This window comes from Pistacia vera, unplaced genomic scaffold, assembly GCF_008641045.1.
Source record: "Pistacia vera cultivar Batoury unplaced genomic scaffold, PisVer_v2 Contig487, whole genome shotgun sequence".
NCBI lineage: Eukaryota > Viridiplantae > Streptophyta > Magnoliopsida > Sapindales > Anacardiaceae > Pistacia > Pistacia vera.
Window position 1 is genome coordinate 481125 of NW_022196320.1, and position 25593 is coordinate 506717.

The window sequence follows — 25593 nt, forward strand, 5'->3', positions numbered from 1 at the left end:
TTTTGGGATTCCTTTTTTTTTTTTTTTTTTTTTTTTTAAACTGCGGGAGTTCAAACCAGCTTATACGCACCTTAACTAATCTTTCGAGGTCTTAAAACTATCAATCGGGTAAAAGTTCTAATGACTACCTATATTAGTAACTGAAAAGAGATTTGAACTTATAATCTCTTAAGTAATACACCTAAGAGTTTCTATCGAACCACTTGACCACTCAGAAGTGGTTCTTTTGTAGATTCCTTTTACTATTGTTGGTTTTGCAAGATCATAAAGAGATGACACCTATGTCGATTGAATGGTTACCCAAACCAAAATGTTGTAAGCAAAAGATTCATTTTGGACCATTGCCAAACATAAAGAAGTTAAAATTAGGTTAGGAATTGTCACTACCTAATTTCACTGTTCATATAATTTAAATGTAAAACTAGTGAATTTAATAATTAAATACTTATAAATTATACCTTTTAAAAAAAAAAAACAAAAAAAGTTATCGCAAATTAAGTTGTAAATTAGAATAAAGGGTTGATGATAGATAGGGAATAAAAGGATTTCTTTTTTAACTTTATTAATTGTATTGCTTTATAGTCAAATAAAGATTAAGACCTTTTTCTTTATTTTAACACATGGTAAAACCTATCTATAGTCATAATGGTGGGACTAACTAATTTTATTACTATGAAGAGGTTATAATTTAATAAAGGTGTAGTTATAAAAATTATTGTTTTGATTTCTTATTTTATAATTCATGTTTTAATAGTATAGTATTGAGATTTCAATTTATATTTTAGTATTATTAGGATTTCAATTCAGCGCTTTAATTGCCTACTTTTGAAACAGATAGAAGATCGTATCTTGAAACCAGTAAAGATAAGTATCATTGATGGAATTGTAAATGCAGTTAATGCATGGTTAATTGATGTAAAGCCACAGAAAATTGCCAATGGTTTTAAGGATTGCAAAATTAGGATCCCTAATATCGATGAATTGCAAGTTACAAATGAAGTTAATGAGAAGAATAAGAAAGTCATTGCAGAATTGAGTGATCAAATTCGACAACATCAATATACTAATCGAATGGATATTAATGTTTGCTTCGATTATCCAAATGAGCAGCAAATCGTGTATGCTTTAACCAAAGAAGAAATCATTGTTGCAATTAGACAAAAGAAATAAAATAATCCTGATGATGATAGTACGAAAATACAAAAAGTTTTGTGTCATGAATCTATAAATATGCTTGAGAAGCTAAAAATGTTTTGGCTTCAATAAGAAAGTGTACATGCTAGCGAGTTATTACGTATTCGCAAGATAAAAGATGTGGTAACAATTCTAAAACATAAATCATTGTCCCAAATAACTTTAAAAAAATATTTTATTTCATCTTAAACCTTTAATGTAACATAATATATATTTTTTTGTAATATACAGATAATTATTACTATGTAGAGACAATTTTCCTTAAGGTAAGGATTAGAAAAAATATAACTTATTACAATGTGAAGATTATTCTTATTTATAACTATTCTAAATTAGGATTAGAATTTTTTATGACTATGTAAAGTTTATTCCTATATAATGTATCACTATAAAGAGGTTTTACTGTATTTCTTTTTTCTCTTTTAAATTAGAATAAAGGGTTCAATCACATGATATGTTGTATGAGAATAAAAAAATAAAATAAAAGAAGTATGTTCATTCACAAGATATGTTATATGAAAATAAAAAAGAATTAGATTCTAAAACAAAAGAAAAAGTATTAAAAAAATATATTTAAATTTTCGATATTCTTCTTTTATTTCTCTTCAATCTAATGGCATCTTAATGGAAATAATTGAAAAGACATAAATATTCTTAAGCCAATTATTAAGGAGAAAAAAACAAAACATCGGTGATTCTTTCGCGGTCTAATATTTCTTACATTTTTTAACCCTTACCAATTGTTAAATCTAAGAGCAATTAATTTCTTTTTTTGGGTTACTTTTTAGTGTATTTTGAAATATATGCACTCTTTTAATAATTTTCTAAAAAAAAAAAAAAAAAAAAAATTGTCCTTTGATTGATAATATCCCTTTCTAGAACTAAAAAATTATCTAGAATAAAAATCTAATTTTATATGATTAGTACTTGTTTATTTTGGTTGGACCGATGTGGAAACACATTACATAACAGAGAAAGGCTATAAATTTGGAATGAGGTTTGTTAGGATAAAATACGAAGTTCAAATGGACCAAAAAAGGCCCATATTACCAAGACCCAATATCTCATGGGCTGCTACCAACTCAAAGCCCATGGTCCAACAGCCCAATAAATGGCACCAATCATTTAGAATAAGCCCACTTTTTAATAAAGTTTATAATATTAATTTATTATTATTAACTTTAATTTTCTATCCTCTACAAATACTTTTAACACCTTACTTCTATCTTATGCCATTCAAATAATTATTAGAATAAAAATTAGTTTAATGGAGGAAGAAATTTTGCAATAGAATATATTAGGTTACAAACAATACAAAATTACAAGTTTTTAATTATGTCACATATAAATTTATTGTTATTTTTTTCTACAAAATATTGGTAATTTTTTTAATCTACATGTATTTTGTGCTGTTTAATTGTATTATGTTCTTAAGATTATATTGTAAGGATTTTCTTAGCTTTAATTTTTTCTGAAATTTCAAGTTAATTATTAAAAATTTTATTTTAGGAATAAAATGTTAACTATTTTAAAATATAAAAAATTGAATGAAGGGCATTTATGAAATTTATAGTGCCATAAGTAAAAATATTAATTTTGAGATGTAATGTTTCTAGAATTAAGTCTTCATTAGTGGGGGTGTCAATAGAGCTCTAATTAAACACTTTTAACCGAGAGATAAACCCAATCAAACAGACTCGAAGATTAGAGGACCTTAATTTTCTACAAGAATAAGGTTAATTCCTAGTTAAATTAGAATCTTCAAGAAAAATGATAAAATGAGATATATATTGTAATTGCCAAGATGAAGAAGGTGATCAACTATGATTATTAGTTAGAAGCTTGAACAAAACTAGAGATAGAAATTATCCATTATGGAAATTTTGTTTTGCACTCTATAGCTTATGTGAGATCAAAATTATGACCGAATTGTAAAGTGACCCCAAAAAAAAAAAAAAAAAAAAAAAACACAGGTGCTTTTGATTATTATAGAAGGAACTGAAGTATTCTGTACATACAAAAACTAAAACTACTAAAAGCTATATATAACTTTTGATATCCATTCATTCCAAGCTTTTAAAACAATTAAATTCCCCTTCTACAATACTTTCTCACCTCAAATTTCCATTGACAAAAACTAATGACTCTTTATCACTTATCATTTCCTCAACCAGGACTCATAGATTCAACCAACATGATTCAAGGAAAATTTCCGAACCCAGGCCCCTCCAGTGCCGCACCAGTTTCTTTTCTGCAGCATATGATTATTATAAACTTCGAATTGTGTCAACTCGATCGATGACGTCCAAGGCTTTGATGCGATCGATGTCGAAATCAATGACGGGAACCGAAGAAGGTCTTCGAATCGGAAAGGGGTCTTTCTTATTTTCACTTGTTGGGGAGTGGCTATTACTTTTAGTCAATCTATGGTGCTTGCTTAACCTGGTTGTGGCAGTGTCGAACTCTTGGCTCTTACTTATTCCTGGAGCCTTTTTCCTTTTACTTACATCGCGAAGCATCTCTTGATCTTCAACTGTCAACATGGGAGACGGCGGGTGGGCCTTGTTGGTAGATAACTGAATTGTCTTTTGGTTGGGGGATCGAATTGGGGATTTAACAGGAGATCGTATTCCACCATTGCTAGCCCTCACTTGTGTCACGAGATAGTGAAGCCATACAACCAGTTCGAGAATATATCCTTCCGTTTTATCCTTATCCGCATGGTGTAGTGTCTCAATCCTGAGCAACTCGGTCTGGCCAGCCAGTTTGCGATTCACCTCAGCACTGTACAAATTTGATGAGAAAACCCTTAGCTAAATAATGTTGAAAAATAGTAAATAAACAAAAAGCAAATTAGACTTGTAATTCACCCTGTGTTTGCCCATTCTCCAACCCAACCAAATCCGTGATGAGCCCTGGTAGGACCATATTGCAAAAAGAAAAAATATGGTTAAGTAATAAGTAAACAAACTTAGAAGAAGAAAAGACTCAAGCTCATCCATTGTAAACACCACAGTTGCAAGGGATGTTTTTAATTACTAACATTGAAAACGGGTAATCAGGCATCAGATATAAACACAACCCAGAAGGAGAAAGTTATGGAGTTTTACGCAGGACAGAAAATCCTTACTTAGTTGTGTTAGTGGCAATAGGAACAAGCCACTGCAGAGTTTTCTCCATTTCTGCCTTTATTTGTGGGACAGTAAGCTGCAAGAACAGCGTTTGAACAAAAAAATTATCAATCAAAGCATGAGTGGAAAATAAGGCTATCACAAACATAAAAGATAGAAGTCAATTGAGATGTCAAATGTTGAAAATATCAATCAAATACCTCTTCCTTAACCTGGAATGACTGTACTTTGGCACGCAATGCCGACTTTATATTAGGCGGCAATCCTTGGTATAGAGCATCCCTTGTGTTTGGCGGCACAGAACTTGATCGAGACACCTGATTATATTCAGAAAATGTTAAACAGACTCCCCAACCAACATTCTCCAACTTTAGTAGAAACATAAACCTCTTGATTTCTTGATTGAGAAAGTATAAAAACAATTAATCTTTGCAGGTAAAAATTGGAAAGGAAAAATGCATAATCTTCCTCATGTTAAGTAACGACAACAGGTACCAGATGAAATAATTAGAAAAGTGGTGACATCCAATATAAAATATCCCTGTAAGAGTTGTAAAACCATCTTATAAAAATAATTGATTAATTTCAGGTCACAAATTCCCCTTCAAAGGCAATAGGGGTTCTTGTATATACAAAAGTCAATTTTGTGTTACTTCAATATAAGCTACCACGTATTCATGCCCCAAACCCTAAATTTAAAGAAATTATAAATCTGCTTAAAATAACAAACTCACAAGAGTATCAATTTGAGTGATAATGTTTGCATAATGCAAGGCAAGACCAGCAGAACCCAACTTCTTTTGACTGCTTGGAGAGCCTTTTACTGGTTTATCACCATCTGCAAGGTCACAGGAAAGCATCATAATAGCTCCACTGAATTAGTCAACCCATTGAATATCCTAAATAGTTTAAAACAGTTGTTGAAGACCATAGTAGTAAGTAAACAAAGAGACGTAAATAAACAAGATTGATAAATTTAAGTGGGCAGGAAGGTTATTGTCTTATAGATTGATCAGGATTCTAATGAAGCTTTAGCAAGAGATTAGATTAGAAATATTTTCACAGTTCAGAGGGAGACTGAAAATAAGAAACTAATAACTTCAATGCTTCACAAAAGCTTCAATTTCTAAGTCATAAATTGTTCACTTACAGTTTATGAACATGAAATTCATAGTGCAAACAATCTAAGAACTGCAAACAGGGATGTTGGCTTCAAGAAAACCCCTAAGATCAAAGGATTTCCCCTCTGTACTCAACTAATCCTTAATTCCCTACTCCCCTTTAGACTAAGAACTGCAAGTCAATAATCTAAGAACTTCGTGGGTACAAAAAATCTAATGACTCCTATAAGATATATGACTACATGGATTTATTGGTCCTCTTAAATAACAAATTTTCTATTTTTCCCCTTTACATAAGCAAAGAGGGAAAATAATAGATTAAAAGAAATAGAAAAGCCTACTGGCGAATTCAGAAACTCAATTCAGGGTCTATAATTCTCACCAGCAAAGGCTTCATGAATCTCTAAATGCAAGAAATGGACAATGTCTACAAGCTTCTCCATCACCTGTGAACAGAGGATATTAGATATGTCTTGTCAAAAGTTAAAAAGAAACATATATAAAGTTGTAGAGCAAAGCGGGTTATGTCTACATAACCATTTCGAAAGATGCAGTAAGCATTGTCCAGAATAAAAGGAGTATTCTAGAGACAGAAATCAAGGGGGAAAGAAAGTCATTAGCAAGACTGAGTCAAAAAACATTCAGGAAACACTAAACTGACTTATTTATTTCGACATGCACCAAAATAGTAAACAAAGCAGTATTGTTGATTACCTCTTCCAAAATCCTGGACCAAAGAGACTTCTTTTGCAAACTTCTTACATGTTTCTTTTGACTCTTTAACTCAGCTCTCAAGATTGCAAGGCTGTCTCCTACATGTAAAACAAACATATAGATAAAATAAAACACAATTATATATATATTCATTAAGATCACAAGAGAGAGCTAAATCAAGCTCATCCTCCATTGTTTTTCAGAATTTAAGGAGGGATCTCACTAGAACCAAGTAGTATCCCAAACCTTAGGAGTGTCATAGCCTCAAGTCATGCCCGGCTAAACATTAAAACCAGAGGCAAAAAGGTGGCTTAGGCCGTGCAAAGAACATAATGTTGTGGGCATAGACAGCAAACATGAATGCAAAGTTCAGAGGCATGATGTTGATAATATAAGTTTCAGTAAACGATAATAATAAAAAAAGAATCAGAAATTTTTGATGCAGAAGTGTTAATAGGCAAGGCACAAGGACAGAGAAGGGCCATGACACATTTAAAAAATCGAAGGAGATATGCAATAAATTAGCTAGGCCTCAGTGATTATTACAAGTTAAGAAGAATGGTCTCCAAATGCATATGTGGGTCATAGAAGTTTTACACACTCAACCATCACATAAAGAAAGATTAGAAGCAACTATTTTAAACTAGATGACTGAGATATTATTCTAAAATAAAATTTCTAATAGCAAATCCAAGCCGAAATTTACCTCTTTGAGTAGCATTTGAATTATCCTCTTCCTGAAGCTTACGTCTATAATCTTGTTCAAATCTGTCCAAGGCATGCAATTCATGATATAATTCCTGCAACCGAACAAAATTGCCTCTCCTTTAGCAAGGCTACTAGCCATAACATTCATGCAGTGTTAAAAACATAGGTACATTTTTTCCTCCCTTTGATTCTTAGAACTTATAAAATAAATAAATAAATGGACCAGCAATACTTTTAACTACAAAGAACATAAAATAATACTCACTGACAAGGCTCAGTCACAAGTTTATTAACTAGGAAGGGCACTGAGTCACACTTTAATTGATTATCAAATTACTCTTCTTAAGTTCAACAAGCTGAAAAAGTGAAACCATAAGGGACAGCTTCACATTTATAGTTTGCAAATCATCAGCAACAAACCTTCCCTTTCTGTATTCAATATTGAATTGATAAAGACTGACAAAGCTATGAATAAATGAAAAGAAACTACAGGTAGCTAAATGATTAAAATGCATCTAAAATATTTTTTTACAAAGGTAACAAAATCAATATCATATTGTTTAATATCATAGCATTTAAATAGAATTGACTTATTCCCCAAATGATTGTGATTTGGCAAGAAATTCAATTCAACTGAAGTAAGCAAAAACTCGAAACTATTATTATTATTTTTAATTTCTCTTTTATTTTTTATAAGAAAAAAATCTATCATGTAAGAGAAGAAGGATTTACAAGGAGGAGAACATTGTGAAGTAATATAGAGTCCTTCAGCATAAGGTCATTAGAAGCACATATGGCCTTCAAGCAAAATGGATGGGATTCAAAAATGGCATCTTACGGATCTCTACAAAGCCCATGGAAATCTACATCTAAGGAGTATACTATCTTCCTAAATCATATAAAAGCTTGAAGTAGGTATGGCAAACCATTCAAATTTAGGAAGACAAATGGATTCAAGATCACTTGTTTTTCTGAACTTCTCCCCGATTTATGTAGTAGCAAGAAAGATCCAGTTAGAGCTCATACCTCCAAATGTAACCTGGGGCTAGATATTCAATCTTAAAAGAAACCTCAATGATGGAGAAGTCACTTAATTTTCCGATCTGATGGAGTTAATGCAGCAAGTGAGCATAGATGATATAACAGAATATAGAAGAACTTGGAAACTGGAGATTTTGGATATTACTCATGCAACTTATGTCAGGGTGTTATCTTGAGGAAAATGAGACGTTCATGCAGTTCAATTCAGTGTGGAAAGCCAAAGTGGCGGCCCAAATCCAATTTCTTGCAAGGACTTTAGATGATGAAAGAATCAAAATAACGTATATTGTGAAAGGAAAGTATCCAAACATGAAGTTATATATTCATGGTGTGTGTGTTATACCAAAAAAGCCGTGAAGCATGTGATCACTTACTTTTTTTGTTGAACTATAACTAAATTTTTTGTGGGCTAATCTCCGGAAGGAAGCTAAAATAAGTTGAGTCAGCTCAGGAAAATGAAGTGACATACTCAAGGAAGCTAAAATAAGTTGAGATATACCCACAAGATGACCATCGAAAAGATCCCAAGATCTAGAAAAACCTAGAATCACACAGAGGTTTACAAACAGTCCCTTTGATTTTAAAAGGCAGCATTTTAAGTATTTTCCCTATAATGCAGGTCAAAGGAGATGTCCTGGAAAGGAATTACCACTGTAGAATTTACACTCGTAAATCCACAGTATTCTTCAGACTGGAAATATCCTTGTGCTATGAAGGAGGAAGCCGGTACTACAACTAAAAAAATTGGCTAGCAGGAATCCTTCGTCAACATTGGCTGGGTGGTGAGAGGCAAAGGTGACTTTGAGTTTTGCTCGGTTGAGTGAGCAAGGATAAGTTTTCAGCCCTTGAATCTTTTTCAGACAGAGAGTTCTTTTTTTTTTTTTTTTTTTTTTTAGTTTTAGTTTTTGGTTTTTCTTTTTTCCTTACCTTAACCAATATGTCCAAGCCCTAGGTCCAAGCTAGAATTTTTTTCATCCCTACTTTCTAGACCAAATACCAGAATGACTTTCAACCAGAAAAACAGAGACAGATTGGAGTAACACCAACAAAGTGATGAGAGCTGAAAAAAAAAAAAAATTCAACCAAAAGATGCAAAGCAATAGGGCAATGCAAGAAGACTTCGTCTATGCTTCAGCCTCTTTTTTGCACATAAAGCACCACTGAGGATCAAGACTCAATATTGGTCCTTTCTTTTGAATAATATCATTAGTGCCTTATTAAAGGTCCAACCAGAATTTTCACTTGCAAGAAATTCTTGCCTTCCAAATCCATGTAGAAGGCTCAAAGAGAGGAATAGTTGTATCATTACTCAACTAGGAGAAGAAGGATTCAACAGAAAAGGATCCTTAAGACTCCAGGGGCTACGCCCTTTTATCATCCCTAAACTCATCAAGGTAAGCAACTTAAAAAATCACCAAGGATCACCACACTCTCGGGCCTCTCAATCTTTTAAACTTCTTGAAAATTTTAGGTCCAACTTTATCAAAAAGAAGAGTGCACCACCATGTTAGCTATAGGAAAGCCTTGCCAGAAGACTCAACTAGGAACGTAGTATGGGAAAACCACTATTATAGTTTCATGTGCAACACCCTCTTAGTTTCTACTAGACTCAATTAGAAACTAGATAGAAAATGCAATATGGGACAACCACCATTGTAGTTTCACATACAACACCCTCTTAGCTTCTAGTAGCATCTTAAATACCAATTAAACAATATGCAACTAGACAATGAAGTTGTGATTCAAATATCATGGAAAGCGATGACAAGACTGCAAATAACAAACTGTTTACATTGGCAGTTTCCATTGGTTATCAGATCACAAAACTCAAGGATTTAAAAAAAGCTCCTTACTCATGCAAGAAAAGATAATGGAAATTAAGGGGAAAAAAAAAAAAAGACAAATCCAAGGAACCATTACATGATATCGTTAAGTCCATCGAAGGCCTACTTTTAAAATATTCCAGCATGAGAAAAGAAATCACAATTTCCAAGGGACTACTATAGCCACATAATGTCATGTAAACTGCAACTTAGCAGTGTAGCTTTATCAATCAAACAATAATGTAAAATACTTACAGCTGTGTATTGAACCATAGTAAGTAATTGTTGCATTATTGCTTCTGCTTCTTCCTTCAGTTGCTTTTGCTGTGTAAGTTCAGAACCCAACCTATGAAATAGAAAAGGTATCACAAAAACAATATGAGATCCTAATGTCAAATATTAAAAAAAAAAAATACTAACAAACTAAAGTAGGCAAGATGTTGCAATTATTACTTTGCAAAATATCGGTCCAAGTTGTGCAACTGAGGATCTTTACAACGATTTCCAAACCGTACCACTTCTCCAGAAAAAACTTTCAATTCTTCTCTGTCAGAACAGTACAATAAAATGATTTATATTTTTTCTTTTCCAATATTCATAGTAAATATAACCAGCAGATAAGCTCATTAATTAAAGAAATTTCCGAAGAAATATAGCATTTTTTTGGCATTATCAACCTCTTATCAGTAGCAGCTATCCTTAAGAGTTCATCCATATCTCTGGATATTAAATTTTGAACCCCTTCTGATGGAAGCACCACCTCTTTTAAATGTCTGAGGTTTTCCTTTGAAAGGGATTGCATTAAATTGGCACCCTTTACAATTGTGTTTGCAACTTCAAAAGCCAAGATTGAAATTTTATTTCCCTTTGTTGTCACCCCAGATGTAAATCCACTGCCGACGTTCAAATTGGTCATGCTACTACCAAGTGTGTCCAAAACTTCCACTGCCTTCCCAATCCCAGCAGTACCAGCTCTGCCCAAAAGAGAACTCACTTCGGAAACCTATAAGACAGAAACAACCGATTTATCCATTCAATAACATATTGACCATATAGTGTATGACACATCAATACCTAAATTTAGAGATCAATGATTATAAATCTAAACAAATTAAGTACAGAACAAAGTGAAGAAACCACGATGAAAACCACGGCAAACATGAAAATACCAGAAAATAATAAGGTCAGGATACTATGAGCATGAAATTTATGTCAATAAGCAATTGGTGAGTTAAACAAGTTCAAATGATTATTTAGCAATTTTGCATGAAGTGGGAGCTCTTTACACTTAAACCCATGTTCTTATGCTCGCAAACAGAAGGCTTTTAACATTAAACTAGGCAAGGATCAAATTTATCAATTTGCATAAGATAGACTGTTCTTTAAATTGGCCCAAATTGTCAAGATGAGAACACTACTGTTTAATAAGCCATAAGAGAGAATCTGAGCTAAACATATAGTATATTTAAGCAACAAGCTCTTTGAGACCTGCTTAACCAAAATCTGATAATGAAATTTTAGTCCCAAATCTAATTGCGATTTAGACAGGACAGATAAGCATTCTAGTGGTCTACAGTCTAAAATATTGCACCTTTTAACCATCTTCATTCCAATGGCTGAAACTTCAGTAACAGCATGCGCTTTAAAACACAACCAACAACAGCAAACATCTAGTAACTTTTTCATGCCATAAATTACCAACACATAACATATTATTTATTCCAGCCCAACAGAAAGTTAGGACACACCTTAGCAACGGCAACCTGCTTAGACTTGGTTGATCTAGATTTGTGAGATAGAGCTCTTGATAAGCGAGGAATCCCGTCATTGATGTCATCTGGATACGCCCCGTATGGAACTGCACTACCCCCAGGAAAGGAGAACGGCTCTCTCAACTGCTTATCATCAACATTCTCCCCTATAGGAGAGGGAGTCGAATTGCTATTTACTTTCAGTTCGCGGGACTGATATACCAATGTAGACCCATAGTTAAAATGACCATTAACACTCGGAAAGCTTTCACCGGGAGCATTATCTACATTCGCACTCCTCGAGCAAAGCCCTCCCATTGTGTTGATCACCGCGATAATAGTTTCTATCTTTGTCCAAATTTTTCCATACAATAACCAAATTATTCAAATAACTTTTAGCCCTTTACCGAATTAAAGTAGCGTCAATCAACTTACCAAAAGTTTGATCTACCTCACACTAGAAATTGAATCACACCAGCACTAACTCTACCTACAAAAACCCTCAAGCTCCATCAAAATTACCAAAGCAACAACAATTCTGATCACTGATCAAGCTCCAGTCCATCAACACCAAAGAAATAAACTGTAAAAACCAAAACAACCCACAAATTAAAATCCCACGGTCAACAGAAAAGAGTCAAACTTTACATAAATGAACAATACCTAGTTCAGAAAAATTAACTCCAAGTTGACTGAAACAGAAACAAACCCAGATACAATAACCAAAAACCAAGGTTCACAAAGAACAAAAAGATGAAAAATTGAGATCATTACAGAGAAATAGACCGAAAACCCACATGGGAAACAATTAAACCAAGGCGAAAAAATGGATATATAAACAGAAAAGCTTACAAGGAAATGGATCTGTGAAGAAAGAGAAAGGGCCAGCGGGGGCAGGGCGGGGAGACTTTGACGGTATCAGCCCGCGTCTGTCTTTCTCAAAAGCGCACTGCCAGAGGAAACCCAAAAACAGGAAGAAAAAGACAGTCAAAAACCCCAAAGCCAAATCAAACTCATAGCATTCACAAACACTTTTCTTCTCTTTTGCTTGACATGTTTTCTTTGTTTTTGTATTTTTTTAAAATAATGGTTTCGTTTTTCTTAACCAGGGTTTATTATTGCTACTGGGTTTTCTGAAGACTTCACACTCACCACTTTTACCAATGTCAATTTTTTCTTTTTCCAATCCCACTCCCCTTCTTCCACGCGCTTGTTTTTCTTTATATATCTTATTTGGGTTTTTGTTTTTTCACCTTTGCTAAATTTTGCCCTAATTAAAAAATGAGGAAAAAAATTATTTATTTAAGAAGCTTTTTTTATAAATTTTATGAAATTTAATTATAGATTTTTTTACTATTTATGAAAATACTTTTTTAGTTTTAACGAAGGTTTAGAATAAAATCATGAGATTGATAAGACATAATTGAATTTGATATGTTAGTGTGATAGTTGTATTGATTAATTACTTTTATTTATAAGACAATCAACAATTTTTATATTTTACTAAAATTATAATTCAAATTAATCATTAAGTATTTATGATAATTTGTGTAACATTAATCATTAAAAGAATTAATACCATTCAGTATTAAATCATCTAATATCATAACAAATATGAAGCATACTAACGAAGGTAGATGTGAGCTTATTTACGAAATTAGTGGATTCACCTAGATCATACCAAACATTTACATCTCAATTTTAAGTATAATATTATTATTTTATGCAAACCTAGTTACTAAACAGCCCCAAGTAATTTAATCGTTGTCTAATTCACATTCTTGTAATTGGAAAAGTGACTAAACTCTCAATTTCTTGAGTTATTTTCTCAACTTGTATTACCATATTAAATTTTGATCCTAATTTTGAAGAGATTAAATGTTTTTCAAATTAATTGATACCACCCTATCTGCTTCTTTTAGCATAGTATTATTTGCAATATTCGCTAACTAAAAAAGTAAATAAGAGTTGGAGAGTGAAGTCACGCGCCAGTGGTGGGAGTAGGGAAAGGAACAGTAAAAGACTTGAAGCATAGCGGCGTGTTTGATGTAAGAATAGAATAGCAGCTCAGTCACGTTAATCAATTTATTTATTATTATTATAATTATTCAATTTATTTATTATTATTATAATTATTCAATTTATTTATTAATTAATTTCTGAATTTGTATGCTCTTTAATGCAAATCTTTACGACTCTAATCTTTACATGCAAAGATGTAACTCCCCCACACTCAATTAAAGAATAAAATGGATCACTTATGGTTTTAAAATAAAAGTTATATTTTAAATTAATTGTAATTAAATTTGATGTATTATTCAATAGACACCACCCTTACTGGTCTAATTGAATGTTAGTCAACTATATTAATTAATCTTTATCTCACAATTTAAACTTATGGGTTTATATGATTGTGTACCAATAACATTAAACAGTAAATTTGTAACGAGAAATATAAATATAATATATAATGTCAAAGATTGTGATTAATTAGTACGAGAGAATGGGGACAAATTCCCGAAAACAAAGAGAGATAAAATGAAACTTAAAACAAGGCCAAAGATTATGGATAATAGAAATTGAATGAGACAGAGAAAGGAAGAGGCCCACATTAATTGAATGAGGTTTTGTTGATATATGATGGACTCTCATCAGTCAACTTAGTTGCCATGCCAAGTAGGCCCACTTTTACAATCATGCTTTGATTACTTCACATCCTCATCCTATTTCTTTTCACCATTTTTATTACTTTATGAAAATATTTTATATATTACATGTACGAGGAATTATCAAAAATTAATGTTTAAATATTTTTTACCTACTGATTAAAATCAAGAAAAATTTAAATTCCAATCATTCATCATCAACTTTTGACATAGAACACATAAAGACCAAGACTATAGTATTTTTTTTTCTAATTACAAGTGTTTAATTTCATTCATCCCTTTAAGAAATAATTAAGATTCAATCATCCGATGATTTTTGGAAAGTATTAGTCTATTAGATATATCCATAACATTGTCAAAAACCCCTACAAAATATCATAAAAATCACTAAAGAAATAGGAAAAAAATAACTATGAGTATTAAAAATACCTTAATTATGGGTGCATTAAACACTTTTTGAAAAACATTACGATGTTTGAGATTTAATTATCTCTCAATGAGCGAATAAAATAAACCTAAATGTTTAATAACACCTTAAAAATATTTGATTCCAACTAAAAAATTCAAACTTACAATAAATTCTTCACCAAAACATTTTGTAATTCATTAAATAAAGTCTTGATTAGGATAATGGTCAAACTTGTAGTCAAATCATATGGTCATCTAAATAGATCCTAGCCGTTGATTAAATTTACTCTAAATGGGAATGGGAAAGTGGTCCAACAAATAATAGTAGTTAATTATATGGTTCAACAAGACCAAGTCAATTGAGACTTTTATTGGTTTGGAGCTATCTTTTCTTTTCCACTTGCAATCATTCAAAACCATTTATCATGATAAGGTAATAGATTTGTACAAACTCTTATACAAAGAAAATTTGTACATGAGACATATCACAAAATATATCATATAGTATTAAAAATCATGTAACTTAATGTTACATTAATATTATGTAGACCCCTATATCACATGGCATTCACATAATGTATTACGTCATTTTGTGAAAACTCTCTTTGTACAAATAAGTTTATCCATTTTGAAAATTACCCATTAAAAATTATTGAAAATACGGTATATTTAATGTGTTTGAATGAGCAAGATTGCATCCAAATTATGTCATTTCAAGATGCATTAAATTTACAATTTTCAATATAATAGATTACAAGGTCTTAAATTAATACAAAAATATTAGGGTTGAAGATTTTTTTTTTTTTAATGTATAATAAGGGTGTTCGAGCTAACTTATATGCATCTCAATTAATTCTCGAAGTCTATTAAACACCTTACAAGTTTAATGTTCCAAGAAATCTACAAATGTTATAGGTAGTCCTAAAGTTATTTGACTCAAGAAGTTAATGAAGAGAACAAACATTCTTGCCCACCAATGCAACCCCTCGAGGGTTGGTTCAAGATTTTTGTGCAACATGAATTATTATTCTTAGCTTTGTATTCCTTATAATAACTCTATTTGAAGACTAAATTATCAAAACATTTTAAATTCCATTTGTAAATTTTTATGTGGTCTACTTTTTTTTTTTTTTCTTTATAACCAAGGTGTCTGATCAATTTATGCGTACTTTAACAAATCCTCAACATCCATTGAATACTATATAAGCCCAATATGACAAGTAAGTCACAAATGTGACACAAGATATATGAGTAACACATCTAGATAACTAAAGTCTTGCCATCAGACCACAAGGCTAATGGTTGTAGTTTGTAGTCTACTTCACCATCACTACAATGAGTAATGCTACATGTACAGACAAATCTTATAAAGATTTATATACAAACTTATGTGTTACAAAATGAATGGAAGAGTATATACGATAAGTTTAACTTTTTGTATTCACTCTTCCATTCATTTGTCGTCGCGTCAGTTTATACACAAATCTTTGTAAGATTTGTTTGTATATCTAACATTATTGCACTACAATTGATCTTAACTTACTTGGTTTATACTTTGTACGAGGAATAATAGTACACTTATAAAGAAATCTTACAAAGATCTTCATACAAAGTGATGTGATAAAAAATGAATGAAAGAGTAAATATAATAAGTTTGACTTTTTGTTTTACTCTTTCATTCATTTGTTGTCATCTCACTTTGTATTAAATAGACCTAAGCAAGGATCGGTACCAATCGAGTTTGAGTCTAGGCCCAATTGGGACCAATCACTCATGGGCTTGGGATTGTCCCAGGCCCATGAAAAATTTCAAGACCCGAAACGGTCCCTAAGACCAGTCTTTAAGGCCTAGAAAATTCCCCCCTCCCCCCTTCCCCAACTTTTTTTTTTTTATATTTAAGGGGCCAAACAAAATTATATAGGAGGGTTTATGTAATTTTTAGGGGGAGATTAGTAAATTTTTAACTAATTTTAAAAAATAAAAAATAAATTAATGATTAATTATAATTAATAATTATTTATAAATATAGGGTGTTTTAAATCTAAACTTTAAAGAGATAATTTAATTAATTAATTAATTTTTAACATAAATTTAATATTCATATAACTATACTTCACAAATAAACAATTAAATATATTGTTTTTATTAGTAATTATTTTTTAAATTTGATAAAATATTAATTCAACCCTTAATTTTTTGTCAATACTAAAATTTACGAGAGGTTTTCAGATATTATCCAATGACTTTTGGAAAAAGGGTTTGGCCCGAGCTTGGGACCCTTGGAGGAGAGATCGAACCAGGGCCTGAGCCCTCCTCCATGGGCCTGATCCAGGTTTGGGACCAGACCTTCTAAGACCGGTCCTTTGTCCTAAGATCGGTTTTTTGGGCCCAATCCTAAATTCTCACCTCTAGTATTAGAATCTTTGTAAGATTTCTTTGTAAGTATAGTTTTATTGTTATACAAGTGTATGTATATACAACTGTCCAATTAGTGAAGATCGTCAAGTCAGTAAGCTCAACTGATTGGTTCTTAGTTTAGCAAAAAGAATTATCTTGTGAAAAAAGAGAAACTGCATGAAGCATCCCCCAATAAATTCAGATATAGCACAGTTCAAAAACTGAATAACAAAAAAAAAAAAGAATCTACAAGTAACACGAATTTGATGAACTTATTGGCACTACACAGCAAGTAAACTCCCCAAAAATGCCCAACTTGAAACTAAGGGATTCATCCTGCGTCGGCTACATTTTCTCTTCAATATCAATCTAAACCCAACTGCAACATCAAAGGCAAACTTGAGTTGGTTGTTCAGTAGTACCGTTATTACTTTCGCCGGGGAATGAGCATGGAGGGTAGCATAAATTGCATATTTCTGGAGATTTATATAAGTAACATAGCAGCTCCAACTTCTTTAAAAGCATGGGCAGCAGTTACCAATCTAGCTGCTAAACACGAAAAGAAATGCTAGATTAACAAAAGCATTACGCGTTGCAAGAATAACAAAGGTATAAGTTGAAGCTAAGGACTGAAAGCTATGACACTGTCAATCTTCAAGCAGGCGATGAGATGCACAGCACAAGCACAATTCCGTAAAGGTAAAAAAGGTTCACCAGAAGGACAGATGGACGTACCACTTTGAGCTGATTTCACTGTTGTTGAAATCTGAGATTAGGTCTTCCAATTCATCAACAATAGCTTCATAACTGAAAACATATTGTTCCTAAAAAACAATGGGTTAAATGTCGACAAAAGCTTAAATGGGAAATCCAAAAATGTTCAAATAGCAATCACTGCAACAACTTCCATTTCATTTAAAAAAATGCTATGATGTTTAAAATCAAAGAATTTCAAAACACTGATTTTTCCTACCACTAAAAATGAACAAATGGATGCCACTGAAGTCATGAAAAATTATTAAACTTATATAAACATTAAAAGAAGTAATGACGTCATAATGGAATGGATACTTAAATACTAGAAAAGGAAACAATGAGAGTTCTACGTTCTTCCAGGAGCATAATGTATAAATAAAAACATATGCGAAACAACAAAGAATCCCCAAGTAGTGTCTGCAGTGGAAAAAAAAAAGGTAATAAAAGTTTGAAACTGTACAACATTTCTAAGGACATTGGTATTACTTTCCTGAATACATCCAAAATTTTATAGCATTAGTTATTCTTTAACTTCATTTAGACAATCCTTATCTTAACAAACCAACTTCTAATGTAATCCCTCTTAGCTGTTCTCAAGGAAAAAATTATTCATGAATACAAGCATCAAAGACTCAACACAAATTATGACAAACATTAACAAAAATCAGAAACAAAAAGATTTTGGAAGCTCAAGTTGAGAAGAATTCTCATCAATAACTTTGTAAATGACTTATAATTAGATACAACTGTCTCGAAGTGTGAAATATATTGAAGGGGAGTAATTTTCCTTTTTCCTTTTTTTTCTACCAACAGCCAGCCAGAGTCCAGGGAGGACATTGACAGTACAAGGAAAAATCCCACTTTTCATAGAAAATCACTTTCCATTGAACAATTGCACATAGAATTGTCCACTTAACAATAACATAAATTATGTTTACCATTACACTCTTAAAGCTCTTATGAACCCTTGAATTATCAAGAAGTTGAAATTGGTGATCAATAAGTTCAGATGCCTACGGTAAAGTAAAAAGTGAATTTATGAAACTAAGGAAACAAGAAAGAAGAAAATACCATGGTTTGAACCATTCCAATTCGCTGAGACCTAAATAGTGTGACAGTTTTAGCAATATCCATCGCAGACATGTCTCCAGCAAGAATTCTCTGGATTGAATTATGAATTGTGCAGTATGTCCCAGTTCTCCCTACACCTGCACTGAGCAAGACAGAGATTCTATCAGTAATGTAAAAAGATGATTTACCAAACATCATGAGGACACATTATAGCAATAAACTTGAGCTGGAACCTGCAGTGAACCACTATCGGCCCAAGACTGGGTGGTACAGGATATATTCTTTTCAGAATTTCACGAACAGCCAATGTGTCCTGGGGAACTCCATGGTCGGGCCATTCAGGATACAGAATATGCAAAACAGACACGGGTGGATCCTCTGACTGCAGCAAAAATAACATGATTAAGATAGGAGATATACAAGTATTGCTCCTAATGAAAGATAGTCTCTGTGTAAAACGAATTAAAGAACAAACATTTGAAAAAAGGCAAATAACAAATTAATCATGAATTAGTTTGGTGATGGTGTAATTATAGACTGAAGCATATATTTGTCATAAGGAAGCTGGAGCTCTGAATCTTCTGATGCTTTTATCTAGGGTTCCTGTAAATACATTAATGCACACATGAAACAGGAAACTCGAGGCCTCCCTTCAATAAAAGACCTAGCATACATAGATGTTAAATCAAGTTTTCTGATACCAGAAGCACTAATCTAACTGCAACTCATTCCAAATGCACTGCAGAACACAGAAGGGATTATCGTTCATGCAATTCTATCACATCCAAAATTGTGTCTCAGTGAGTGTCATACCTCCATTGGAATATATACCAAGCCTAAAGAAAGCCAGCAACAGGTAAAGATATTCTCTTATATTGTCTAATTTCATAAAACAGACACAAAAACAGATCATAAGAGATATACCGCCTCACTATTTTCATTTTTAAAATGATTCCCTCCCACATGGCTCATGTAATTCATCTTGGGTATGCTAAGCAATCATTAAGAATCAGAAACATTTGCTTAAAAGAAATTTAAATTAAGAAACCATCTTACCTCTTTGTAATTCACCTCAAGGTTGCGCAACACTAATGAACTGTCAGTAGTTTTTATCCACTTAGTGACAATACATATATTACCAAATTCTCTAGGACCATCTTCGGCTTGGAAGTAATCCCCGCATTTTACCATCTGCACATACAGTTCAATATCTGAAGATACCAAAACCATTTTAGATAATAGATATAGATTCATGCTTAGCCATAAAAGTGAAAAACAAAATACAGAGATACAAGAGCAGACATATTTAGTGAAAAATAAAAATCTGCTATAGGAAGCCATCGGTGACAAGTTAATTACAAAAGACATACTCTTACTATTTAACAGAAGATCCATGAGCATGTGAGTTACAGAGCGAGAGCCAGAGATGATTTGAAGATCTAATTGCAATAAATGCTAATGGATTGTACGAAGTGAAATAGCAGCACCTCTTCTCATGCTTTCAACATAATAGGTATGATTAATAATGGTCTAAATCCTGTTTATCATTGACAATAACAATCTCCCTTCTTGGCAAAAAAATTAATACATTACTGAATCAAGTATTGGTAACAAACACTTCATGGAAAACGTTTTACAACCTACAGTGAAAGGGCTCACCTTTATATAATTATGCAGTCACTAACAAAAACAGGCAATTAACTAAACAAACATATCGGTAGCCAGCATCTTAATAGCCAAAATGACATGTCGAAACCAGTCAATTTCAAGATAATTATACTTAAATATCGACATACTTAAGTACCTTGAAATTGTCGACCAATCGAGTAAGCATCACAATGACAGGGCAATGATACTGGATTACCATCTCCCAGAAGTCTTCATAGGTGTGAGGCAAAGGGCCTTGTGTAGCTATAAACTGAGATACCTTTTCAGAGGAAGATGACTACACACAGATAACGTATATAAATTTCAACATCAAATAAATAGAATACATTGATTAAACAGCGGAAATACTAAGGTCTTGGCCTAGTAACTTCATCTTACCGTTACAATTCAAAATGGTAACATTTAACAATCTTATGCTATACACTAAACTAATATCGAGTACAATTCATATTTCAATATTACTAGATTGCTGTTGATTGTTTCTAAGTGCCATATTATGGTACCGACCCAGTGCCATTATCATCTCAATATTTCGGTTACAAGTAATTATAAGCAAAATATCGACCTGTAACATTACCGAGCCAGTACCAAAGCAAACCCTGTTTCTAAAATTGTGTTACATGTTACCAAAATGATCATTCTATCCAAACAAAACCATGGATTCCAGTATACTTACCGGCCCGTACCATAGCATTTCCTTTGAAAATAAAAAATAAAAAATAAAACGAATATATCTACCGTGATTAAGCTGGCATTGATATAGCCTTTTGCAGAAGGTCTATAATCCTTACACGGATTCAAAACAATCCTATTATCGTCAACTGAAAAAAAAAAAAGTGTCAAAATTCCATCTCAAAACACAATATTTATCAACAAAAATCAGCACTTTACAACCACAACCAAAAAGAAAAAAGAAAAAAAAAAACCCACAAGGCAAAATGTCTGTATAGCGGTTTTTGCTGACGTTAACGCTGTCCAAGGCGACCGTACAGCTTTTCGCCATCTGGGAGGGACGAATTCGGTTGGCCTGCAGGTGGGCAAACTCTTGGGCGATTTGCTGGGGGTTCGACTGGAGCATTTGTTTGAAGGTAGAAAGTGCTTCGGAGCAGCGGGCGAACTGATCGGGAGTGAGACGGAGCCGGGGAGGAGAGTCAACGGCAGAGAACTGAAAAGGGATGGCGGTGTTGTTGTTGCTGTTGCCGGCGGATGAAGCGGCCATGGCGGAGGCCAACCTCCGTTGAGAACGAGAGCGTTTGGTAATAAGATTTCCCAGCTGGGTTAGTTTCAGGGAGGCGATTGTGGTGGTGGTGGTGGTGGTGGCGGCAATGGTTGCGTTGGGAATGTGAGGCTCTGTGGAATGATGCGTTGGAAAGTTAAGGATTTGGTAGTTTGTTTATTTAGTTTCAAAATCGTTTCACTTTAATTAATGCTTAATATTATTTGTTAATGAGTAACTATGATTATATTGATTTATTTAACTTTATATATTTTTATTAATATTATACGAGGTTGGATCTAAATTTTTCATCTAAAACAAATTATTTTAAGTTTTAAACATTTTTATAAGTTATTTGATTGTATATCAAAAATATTTTTGGGACTTAATTCGTCTTTTTTAGAGAATTTCAAAATTATCTTTATATTATTTCATAAACTAGATGAAAAGCCCGTACGACTATGTTTATTTATTTATTTTTTACATTATTATTGGTTTTTTTATGTTTTAAATATTTTTTTTTTTGTATTGCAATTCATTTTATATGGAATTGATAATTAAAAAATTAATAAATAAAATATCCACAAATTTAACTCAAAGTTTATATCATCATGGTTCTTTTCAAATATGTCATCATTTGATATATACAACCATAGTTTAACTTTGTCAAGCAAAGCAAAAAAATTTGCAAGATAACCTACGAGGTATTAATGATAAGTCTATAAATCAATTAGAGAAAAAGAAACCTTGCTGAAAAATGTGAACTTTTAAGCAAGAGACTTGTAGAGCCAAAGGAAAAAACTGATTTTGATTGTTGAGAAAAGAAAATAAATTATTTTAGAAATAAAAAAATTAAGAATGTTGAGAAGAGAATTCACATAGAAAGCAATAATAACTCCCACAGAAAACAACAACAACTCCAGCAGTATAATCTAAAGACAACTTAATTGAAGCATTGAAGAAGCCATGAAGATAAAGGTCATGTGACACAAATCCATTTGCTGCAATTAGAATTGATCACCATATATAGCAAAAAAAGCATTTGATGATAGCATCATAAAGAGAGACGGTAATTGTAAAACTCATAAAACCCATAAATCAAACAAAAAAATCAATCCAAAAATCAACAAAAAGAGAATGAACAAATACAATTAAAACTATATATCAATATTTATTTTCCTTTGTCATCACTAAAATTGAATTTGTTTTATATGTGTGATGATAAAATGAATAGTTTGGTAGTAGGTCTATAGTTACCAAATTTATTGTATAATATATCAAATTAAAGCCTTATCTTTATAGTTTCCAAATATTCAAACCGCTCATTAATTAGATTTTTATTGAGCAAGTTATGGTCAATTTACTATTGATTGTTTAGTGGAAACCGAAATATGTGTGATGATAAAAAGAATGGTTCGACAGTGGGGCTACAGTTATCCAAATTAAGCATATAATATATCAAATTAAATCCATGTCTGTCTAGTTTCTAATGATTTAAACCTCTCATCAATTGGAATTTTATTGAGAAAATTATGGTCAATTTATAATTGATTGTTTAGTGGAAACTTAAACGTGTGTGATGACAAAATGAATGGTTTACTAAAGCCACATGGTTCGACATGAAACATCAGTTGATATTTGCTAAATAAATAAAATTAGCTATATTTAGCAATAATCTTTTTTCATGATATATACATGTAACATAAAAAGTTATCAACAAAAAGAGATAAAACAATTACAATTAAAACTACATATCAATATTTGTTTTCCTTTAAGGATAATAATAATGATTTGATATATTATAAATGGTTTACTAAAGCTATATGGTTCGACAACAAACATTCGATGATATTTGTGATACAAATAAAATTGGTTATACTCAGCAATAACCTGCTTTCGATATATGTATATAACATAAAATAAAATATCAACAAAAGAGATAGAACAAATATAATTAAAATTATATATCAATATTTATTTTCCTTTGTCATCACCAAAATTGAATTGATTTTATGTGTATAATGATAAAATGAATGGTTCGGCAGCAAGTCTATAGTTATCCAAGTTCATCGTATAATATATCAAATTAAAGTCTATCTTTCTAGTTTTCAATTGAGTAAGTTATGACCAATTTACTACTGACTGTACAGTAGAAATTAAGAAACAGGGGAAACCAAAATGTGTGTGATGATAAGAGGAATGGTTCGAAAGTGGGGCTACATTTATCTAAATCAAGCGTATAATATATTAAATTAAAGCCCTATCTGTCTAGTTTCTAAATATTCAAACCTCTCATCAATTGGAGTTTTTGAGTAAGTTATGGTCAATTTACTACTGACTATTTAGTGGAAACCAAAATGTATGATGATAAAAGGAATTGTTCGGCAGTGGGGCTACAGTTATCCAATTAAGCTTATAATATATCAAATTAAATCCTTGTTTATCTAGTTTCTAAAGATTCAAACTTCTCATCAATTGGAGTTTTATTAAGCAAGTTATGGTCAATTTACTACTGACTGTTCAGTGGAAATTGAGAAACAGGGGAAACTAAAATGTGTGTGATGATAAAAAGAATGGTTCGGTAGTGGGGTTACAGTTATCCAAATTAAGTCTATAATATATCAAATTAAAGCCCTATCTATCTAGTTTTCAAAGATTCAAACCGCTCATCAATTGGATTTTTATTTAGCAAGTTATGACTAATTTACTACTGACTATTTAATGGAAATCAAGAAACATGGGAAACCAAAATGTGTATGATGATAAAATGACTGGTTCGGCAGTGAGGCTACAGTTATCCAAATTAAGCATATAATATATCAATTTAAAGCCTTCTTGTTTAGTTTCTAAAGATTCAAACCTCTCATCAATTGGATTTTTATTGAGCAAGTTATGGTCAATTTATTATTGATTGTTCAATGGAAACCAAAATGTGTGTGATAATAAAATGAATAGTTCAGTAGTAGGGCCACAGTTATCCAAATTAAGCGTATAATATATAAATTTAAAGCCATGTCTGTCTAGTTTATAAAGATTCAAACCTCTCATCAATTGGATTTTTATTGAGCAAGTTATGGTCAATTTACTACTAATTATTCATTGGAAACCGAAATGTCAATTGGATTTTTATTGAGCAAGTTATGGTCAATTTACTATTGACTGTTTAGTGGAAACCGAAATGTGTGTGATGATAAAAGGAATGGTTCGGTAGTGGGGCTACAATTATCCAAATTAAGCATATAATATATCAAATTAAAGCCCTATTTGTCTAGTTTTAAAAGATTCAATCCTCTCATCAATTGATTTTTTATTGATCAAGTTATGGTCAATTTACTATTGATTGTTCAGTGGAAACCGAAATGCATGTGATGATAAAATGAATGGTTTACTTAACCCAAATTTAAAGGATTATCATATTAGGACTGATAGGAAATATTTCAAATAACACCTATTAATTAGAAAGCAAAATTAGCCAAATTAATTCATTTAACACATATACTCGCACATCAGCAAGACATAAACAATTAATCATTCATATAACAAATTAAAATACACGAATGTTTTTACAAAAAACATATTCAACACAAATGAACTGTTTCTACTAATATAGATATGACACATACTCACAGTTCAGCTAACAATAGGATCATCCTCAATTTGATCTTAGTAAAGTATATGAACATTTCCTTGAAAACAAACATAACAAAATTTAATCGATGTTTATGTTAAGATTGTTAAGGAACCATTATTCATTCGTATAACAACTGTTACCTGAAAACGAAATTAACAAAAGTTAATTAATCTTCATATTAAAATTGTTAAGGAATACACTTATCGATCGACAAGACTAACACAATTAATCATTCAAATGGATTGACCAAACAAAAACAATCATTCAATCAAATAATAACCGTTAAAATAGTTAGGA

At 31.8% G+C, this 25593-nt stretch overlaps 2 protein-coding genes across 7 annotated transcripts; both read right to left on the reverse strand.

Annotated features, from left to right (window-relative positions):
- Nucleotides 1–3148: 3148 nt before the first annotated feature.
- Nucleotides 3149–12571, reverse strand: LOC116104852. Of its 2 annotated transcripts, none has more exons than XM_031391278.1 (13): nt 12336–12571; nt 11481–12066; nt 10410–10735; nt 10186–10278; nt 9988–10078; nt 6867–6960; nt 6161–6258; nt 5829–5892; nt 5060–5163; nt 4526–4642; nt 4325–4401; nt 4065–4109; nt 3149–3978 (listed from the first exon to the last, which is right to left on the reverse strand). In XM_031391278.1, exons 2-13 carry the CDS (start codon nt 11799–11801, stop codon nt 3462–3464), a joined length of 1947 nt encoding a protein of 648 aa, XP_031247138.1. In that variant the 5' UTR covers nt 11802–12066; nt 12336–12571; the 3' UTR covers nt 3149–3461. The 2 variants fall into 2 exon arrangements, with proteins under 2 accessions (XP_031247138.1, XP_031247139.1); XM_031391279.1 differs by lacking the exon at nt 12336–12571 and adding an exon at nt 12147–12164.
- A 4613-nt stretch (nt 12572–17184) lies between these two features.
- On the reverse strand, nt 17185–21683 carry LOC116146999 (protein-tyrosine-phosphatase PTP1-like). 5 transcript variants are annotated; one of them, XM_031432424.1, is made up of 8 exons: nt 21380–21683; nt 21188–21270; nt 20586–20726; nt 19838–19972; nt 19015–19163; nt 18782–18923; nt 17690–17778; nt 17185–17500 (listed from the first exon to the last, which is right to left on the reverse strand). In XM_031432424.1, exons 1-8 carry the CDS (start codon nt 21666–21668, stop codon nt 17497–17499), a joined length of 1032 nt encoding a protein of 343 aa, XP_031288284.1. In that variant the 5' UTR covers nt 21669–21683; the 3' UTR covers nt 17185–17496. The 5 variants fall into 5 exon arrangements, 3 of the variants coding, with proteins under 3 accessions (XP_031288284.1, XP_031288283.1, XP_031288285.1); XM_031432423.1 differs by having other exon boundaries at nt 17185–17503; XR_004130600.1 differs by lacking the exon at nt 17185–17500 and having other exon boundaries at nt 17690–17761; nt 18782–18918.
- Between the last annotated feature and the right edge of the window lie 3910 nt (nt 21684–25593).